General features: G+C 42.0%; 1 protein-coding gene and 1 long non-coding RNA gene across 14 annotated transcripts in view; both read right to left on the bottom strand.

Annotated features, from left to right (window-relative positions):
- Positions 1-367: 367 nt before the first annotated feature.
- Positions 368-3,541, bottom strand: LOC114061768. 2 transcript variants are annotated; one of them, XR_003572204.1, is made up of 3 exons: positions 1,364-3,541; positions 505-617; positions 368-402 (listed from the first exon to the last, which is right to left on the bottom strand). It is a non-coding gene; the product is annotated as an uncharacterized LOC114061768 (long non-coding RNA). The 2 variants fall into 2 exon arrangements; XR_003572205.1 differs by having other exon boundaries at positions 374-617; positions 1,364-1,447; positions 1,720-3,540.
- Positions 3,542-4,478: 937 nt separating this feature from the next.
- Positions 4,479-7,447, bottom strand: part of IQSEC1 (IQ motif and Sec7 domain 1) — a 316,957-nt gene continuing 313,988 nt past the window's right edge. For all 12 annotated transcript variants that reach the window (XM_027892538.1, XM_027892539.1, XM_027892540.1 and 9 more), the window contains one exon: positions 4,479-6,954. In XM_027892538.1, the coding sequence (XP_027748339.1) occupies positions 6,403-6,954 (552 nt within the window). In that variant the 3' untranslated portion in view covers positions 4,479-6,402. The remainder of the gene's footprint in view (positions 6,955-7,447) is intronic.

Below are 7,447 nucleotides of genomic sequence, written 5' to 3'. Positions count from 1 at the left end.
GCTTTTATATACATGGTAAAAACAATAAATCTAATAATTTGAAAAAAGTGGTGGCTTCGAGTCAACATCACCCACACAGTTTCATTTAAATTTTGTTTAGTACTCCAAGCAGAGATCTTAATTTAAGCATCTCCTGACTTTCATGATCAGCCTCATCCTGCTGCTGATGTAGTTTTGCAACAGGATTTGGCTTTAATTCTTCAAATAATAGGAAACAAAAAGAAATTCTACTAAAAAATCCACCTAAACCAAAGCATTTGTGTGTTTTAGGTACTTCTATCAGGTTAGCTGTGCTATGTCCTCTTCCAGGAATTTTATGTCAACAAAATACAGCAGCAAAAATCAGTAAGAGGGAAAGAACAAAGTTAAATAGAATTAACTGTTTGGTAAGTCAACAGAAACCTGAAGAGAGATACGGATAAAACATAGGAAGTTTTTTAGTTGGTTTTCCTGCCATTTTAATGTTGCATTTCTTTATTGCAACCAAAATAACAGAGAAAATACCTGGAAAGGAACCTCCTCTTAAAAAGATGCTACTTAGAAGAGCTTGAAGTCGTTTCTGGCATGAGAACTCACCTCTGCAATCAGTGTGTTTACTGCTGCACGCACACAGACACCTAAAATGCACAAACACAGAGTTTAGGAGAACCTCTCCAACATCAGACTTCTGACTTCTTACCCTGATCAGGGTAAGATACTGAAGGCAATAAACCTTCTTAAATGAAGGAGTGTTTCACTAGATATGTGCACACAGGCTTCACCAGAGACTTAAAGACACTATAATAAAAATATCAACAGTTGTGAGCTGTTAACCTGTCACATGTTTAACCTACACTGACTTTTTTTTAAGTTACTTGGCTTACTGCAACTGGTGCAAATCCACCACACAAACCAGATTCCTGTGCTGAGGGTCCCTTTGGCTCTTTATTTTATTTCAGTATCACAGGATGGTTTGGGTTGGAAGGGACCTTAATGATCATCTCATTTCAACCCCCTGCACGTGTTGTGCCAGGTCATAAATGCTTTCAACCTAGTCTCAGTTTAGGTAGAAAGCAGCAGAATTTAGACATATTATTTAGGTCCTACTTTTAAAATGGATCAGGAAATAAACCCCATATAACAACATTTACAGACTCTCTGAGCTAAATTAGAGACAAAAGACTCTTTGCCTCCTCAAAATGTAATGTACCAAAATTCTTCAAATGGTAATTTCTGAAACAGGAATAGAAGTGCTGGTAAAGAAGAGCACTGCAGATTCTCCTACTTCCACCATGTGGAAGAGGCATTGGTCCCCCCCTCTAATGGGTCACACAGCTCAGAGGGGTGGCACAGTGAGGTAGATAGTAGATAAATGGGGACTTACCTATCCAAGATGCACCTCCTGAAATTACAGCCATTCAGAAATAGGTCCCAGTCGACTATTTCCACCAAATAATTCAAGAGTCCCCTAAAATTCACAGAAAAAAACAAGCAGACAGAGTGTTTAGTTTAAACTGATAGCTGAGCAATAGCTTTTTCACAGACACACTGGAAATGCAGGAAATGCAGGAAAATAAGACCAGGGGAGCATCTCCCAGGTTGTTCCCTCCAGTCACTGCAGGAGGGCCACGTCAAATCCTGGGATGGCCACGTGGCAAATACATCCCAGTGACCCTTCCATGCTGTGAGCTGAGACACAGGACAGACAGACGGGGCAGGCAGGGAGGGGGTGGTACTTACTCAGTCCCAGCACTGTGAGGGATCCCTGCCAGTGGGCATAGAGGAGAAGGCACTCCGGGAACTCCCGCCAAGGGTGTCGGTTACCCGTGGGATCCAAGGAATGTCCCCCTGGGAAGGACAAACTGACACCTCTCCAAGGGCAGCCTGAGCCACGAGCTCCTGAGGGCCCGTGACAGCCAGAGGATTAATGGGCTCAGCTGAAGCTCACGTGTCACGAGGTTCAAAACCTCACTCTCGCTGTCCAACCTCCGGGTGTTCTGGTCAATGTGTGTGTTTTGCTCTTCACTGCCCCTTGGAACTAAATGTATTTACAGCACCACCAAACAGATCAAAGCCTATCGAGGAGGGGTCAGCCTGCGTGGGACTGAGCACCATTTCCACCACCTGGTCTCTAATTTAGGATGAGGACTGAACTCTTGGAGGAGTGAGCAGCAGAAATCCCATCGCCTCAGCAGGGCCAGGATACCATGGAGAGGAATTCCCTTCAGTTCAAATCCGAGGAGTTGGAACCTCTTGGATTACACGAAATGAGAAACGAGGAGTTTTAAATGATTTATTTGATTTCTCCACATGATCACAGTTATAGTTTTACATCAATAGGGTCTGTTACTACTTACAAACAGAATGCATATTAAAATGAAAGCACTCCTTTCTTCCCCAGAGTTACAAAAGGGGTCTCAAGCCTCCCCAGAACAGAAGCTTCTTGTAAGCGTAATGTTTTTGAAGTCTTTAACAGTCTGCATTCAAGACCTAATTCTAACAGTTTAGTACAACTCAAAGCTGATTTAAGTTCCTAGCAGGAGATAGGCAACCTCAAAGTGACTGCAGACTTAGAGTAATGCTAATTTACACACTATGTACAATTTAGAGAATTCTCTATTCCCCCTACTGGTCCCGTTTTCAGCACAACCCCTTCTCTCTTTTCCAAATTGAATCTTGTTATTGGTTCCACTTTTCTTTTAAATATATACACAAGAATCCATTTTGCAGGCAAGAAGTGCGATGGTATTTTACAAGGGGAACAGCAAAATGCATGCTTAACTGCAGAAAACACACAGCTTCATGTGGAACAGCAAGTCAACATCTAGAGATTCAGTGTTTAAATATCTGCTGACTGTCTCTCAGCTCATTTTATCAAGAAACAAGAGGCTTCTGCTGCATGCAGTACATGATGGGAAATCATTTTACACTGTATGTTAGACTCTTTTTTTTTTTCAGCAATACAAGACGCACATTATATTAGGATGAGCTTTGTATTTTTTTGTTTTTACATTGTTTTACATTTCATTCTTAACTTAAAAAAATAAACCCCCCAAATATATATTTGATTGTTGTCCCAGAAAAGATTTTTTGCTGCCACACCTTCATTCTTAACGTTTCCCTTTCATTGTTTCAAATCAGCATTACTACTTCGCCACATGGTTTTTGGGAAGAGGCAGCCACAGTCACTCTATGCAGTTCTGTACCAGTTTTTAATTGGCATCTGAGAAAAAAAAAACCCTCTCAATTCTACTCCTGCCTGCAGGCTGAAAAATTGATTTTCTTAACCCCACGCAGTGTTTAAGTACTATAATTTTCCTGTGCTAGGCATGACCCACACTGCTCTAATCGTAGGGACGGATCAGAGAGGTTTCACTGCAACCCTGAACAAGCAGCAAAGTTCTTAAGACTTGTGCTGACACCAAGACACTTTGTTCGGTAAAGTACACACAAACATAGAAGTCTAAAAAACCAAACCAGAACAAAACTGGAAACAAATAATTCAGGTCCACTGTTTGTCCTCCTTGGCTCAGGAACAGGGGGTACAAATGCAGAGCTCCCGTGGGACCAGCTCTGGTTTTTACTGCTGATTGCACCCGGGAGGCTGAGCACACCCCAGGGCAGGCACAGACTCCTTCCCCACCTGCACGTGAAACCACAGGGGAATGTTCCTTTGCGTGCACGGTTGTGACATCTCCGGAATATTCTGATTCACAAACACGCTGATTGCACATGGAAAATCGGTGGTCGAGCGGTATAAAATGGGGCTCACTGTTAAAGTACAGAACATTTCTACGTAACTCTAACTGAAATGAATGAAAGGGGTCTTTAAACACAAAGCAAATGCAGATCTGGGCGATTTAACATCTGCAGTGTTAATCAACACAGCTGGAGTCAGATTTTCCTCTCCACTGCTACTGCATATTCTGCCTTTATTCCACACACAGACTATCTTACGTTACGCCTCTGCATCTGAAACACGTACAGACTCCATCACTCAGTGAAGAGGAGCATTCTTACCTCTGCTTTAATTAAAAGATGCAGTTTTCTGAAAGATGTTTGTACCTGAATGGTTCTTTTATCTTTTCTGGAACAACCTATAAATTACAGTTAGACTCTACTATTGGTACAGATGTATGAAGAAAAGTCTACATATTGAAATATGTTATCACTTTACTTCAACTAATATCAACAGTAACACTGATATATTTTGCAAATATACAATATGTAGAGTGTAGCCTCACACTAATAACATTAGATGACATGCAGACAGTTCTACTTTCCCTTATAAGAACAGCATATATTTTTCTTTTTAAACTGCAAGGAACAGAGCCTCGGGGGGACCCGGAAGCCGCAGAATTTAGAACAGAACGAGTGATACAGGAAAAATAATAACTCGGGTTTTCTTTTGATGGAGACAATTCCGAGGAGAAGGAGCGGGAGGGGGAAACGATATTGCACGTGTGCGAAACAAATGTGGACAGCTCGAAACAAAAGGCTCAACTCTAGATTGCTGTATTTGCTCTCTGTGGAGTTAACAAAGTGCTCAGTTTGCAGTTCTGCTGGTATTGTGATATCAATGGTATGAAAGAGAAAAAAAAAAAAAAAGACTGAACCTCTTCCCCCCTCCCCCCCACGCCAGAGATGCCATGAGCAAGCCAACATGGAAAGTCACTTTGTTGTTCTCATGTCCTCGTCACTGCTGACAATCCTGTTACTGTTCAATAGGAACACGGCTGGTTGTTATTACGATTATTTTACCCATCTCTTACTGGAACTTTTTTGCTCATCCTCTTCAAGGTTTGCCTTTAGGCTGGTACAGTTTTGCAGTTGTGATTCTCTGTCTCTACTGTTTTAGGTGTAAAGTCCTTGCAGTGGCTCAAAGTGCTGAAACTACAAAGTAGGCGCCATGTATAACTTTGTACAGGATCTCAGGATAAAAACCGCATAGAAATTTGCAAATGGTTTGGTTACAACACATAAGCAACAACAGCACAGCCTATTTTTATGTGATGTCTGGCAACTAACTGGACTATGGAAGTGAGGGTTTGAGCGTAAACTCAGCCTGCTGAGTGCTGGGTGCTTCAAACTAACAAAATGTGATGAGTAAGAATGGGAAAGCCACTTTGTTGCTAGCACATGGCTACATGGAATTACAGATTTTTATTTTTATTTTTTATTTTTTATATATATATATATATATATAAAAACCCTATACTAAATTCTAAAACAAACCTTCAAGTTTTTAGAGCACTTCCACCTGGAAACGCTCTTGGCTAGAATTCAGCTTCACTGGGGGGTAAAAATGAGAAATTATGGTAAACAGGAAACAAAGTAGCTGAGGAGGATGGAAGTTGGCCATTTTCATGTCTGAGATGAATGTTTTTGCAGTGTGTACATGCACCTGTTGTAACTCTTCCCGGGTGTTCCTTAAACCCATCCGCATACAAAAGAAATGTGGATCATGGAAATTCACAGTTATCACAGCCTTTAAAGTGTCTAAGAACTTGTGTGACCAATGCTTGGAGGGTGACCGCTGGGGAGCGGCCCCCCTACATTGCTACGGAATAATTACTGCATCTTAACGAGCTTGCTTACCTGAAATAGCAGAGCAGTTTTAATACTGATTACGTATGATATCATCGTGTTAATAAAATAAGGATTTATACAAAGCAGTATCGACTACGACAGTTAAATGCTATGTTACTTGGCACATTTAGTAATGATTGCTTAGAAATCCCAGCGAGTCCGGAGGACTCGCAATGAAAATACTGAAATGTCTGAAATTTGTTTCTAACGTTTAATGTTTTGCTCTACTCTTTCATATGCTATTCATTTACTATACAGTCCTATCAAGTAAGTGGAATTCCTTGTAAAGTCTATATTGCTAGTTTTGTGGACTGAAAAAATTCCTTTCCAAGCACAAATGTTAACTATACAGTATATATATATATATATTTATATGTATATATTTATATTATATAAAGTTTACTTACGTACTTTCATCAACCATATCAGGTCTACTTATTTTTTTTGCCCATTGAGAATAAAAGAGCAAGAATGCAACACTTGGTTCTGTCTCACTTTTTTTTTTTTCCTTTTTTTTTTTTTTTTCCCTAGACTAACGTTTCGTTAGGCGTGTAAAATCGTCAGGGGATTTGGTGTAAAAGGTAGCTTCAGTCAGATTCAGCAAGCAGCATGTGTTTCAAGGCAGTTTGGAAATAAGAACTAGCCAGATGGTGGGCATCTATCCAGTAGATAAGGAAAGCCAGTAACTGGCATTATTTTATTTAGTAACAGCAAGCCTGGAAGCTCACCCGGCTCAATCCAACTGTCTAGGTAAAAACTGACCATGTTACTTGTCGCTCCTGCGAGTGCCTTTGCAGCTCAGTTTAAAACTCTAGTTAGTGGAGGGTCTCTGTCCTAGACTATTGTGCTGATGCCACTGTGTTTGGGCTTGGTGCTGGCGGAGGTGGAGGGAGGCGGTGGCGGCCCGTGGTGGTGCGGGGGGTGGGCAGCGTGGCCGGGGTGTGGCGGCGGGTGGGGCGGGTGGCTGTGCTGGGCGTGGGGGTGCTGCAGGTACGGGGGGTGCTGCCCGTGGGCGTGGGGCACGTGCTGGTGGTACTGGTGCGGGTGCGGGAGGTGCTGGGGGGGGTGGTAGTGGTGGTGGTGGTGGTAGGGCGGCGGGTTCTGCTGCAGGTGGCAGTACTGGGAGTGGTGGGAGTGCACCGGGGGCTGCCCCTCGGGGCCCGCGGGGTGCGGGGCGTGGTGCTGGTGCGGGACTGCTGTGGGGTGCGCAGGTTGCTGTGATGAGCCGGATGGTGGATGGCCTTGGGAAGGTGGCTTCCCCCTTTTACTACCAAATAAGGACCCTAGGAGTGAGGAGGAGTTGGGCATAGTCTGGTGAGGGCGAGATGGACACTCTCGGGTTGATGTAGCTCTTCGGCGCATGTGAGGACTGCTAATGATGGACCCCTAAAAAGAAATTAATAGAAATAAAAATTAAAAAAATCTTAAAATGTTTAAAAGAAAAAAGTTCACACTGACCCACAAACTCCTCCTTCAGTGTTCACATGGGTGACTATGTTAAAGAGTTCTAGGGAAAACCTTACTTCCACCTTCTCTGAGTTGCCAATGGGGCACTCGTGCCTTTCTGGGGGTATTTTAAGCATTGAATGTTTTTTCTCTCAGTACTTTTGCTATTGAAGGATATGACTTTAAATTAAAAAAACACAAATGTCATGGAAGAATAACATGACATAAGACCTAGAGGTGTCTTTTTAAAGGAAAAATACAGTTTAAAATACTGTAAAAAAAATCATACTTGCTTTTTTTACAACAATAAAAAAATAAAGCTGACTCAACCTAAATAGTTAAATATACAGCAGCAAATATTACAGTTACAGTTCAGATGTCAAAGCAGTATTTAAAACTTTTTTTGATAGTAGTTTTCTACTACTGTATGTCA

Source organism: Empidonax traillii, unplaced genomic scaffold (assembly GCF_003031625.1).
Source record: "Empidonax traillii isolate 1590-97213 ecotype Southwest subspecies unplaced genomic scaffold, ASM303162v1 scaffold356:size572493, whole genome shotgun sequence".
Taxonomy (NCBI): domain Eukaryota; kingdom Metazoa; phylum Chordata; class Aves; order Passeriformes; family Tyrannidae; genus Empidonax; species Empidonax traillii.
Note: the sequence above shows the minus strand (reverse complement) of the source record. Positions and strands in the feature narration are given on the sequence as shown.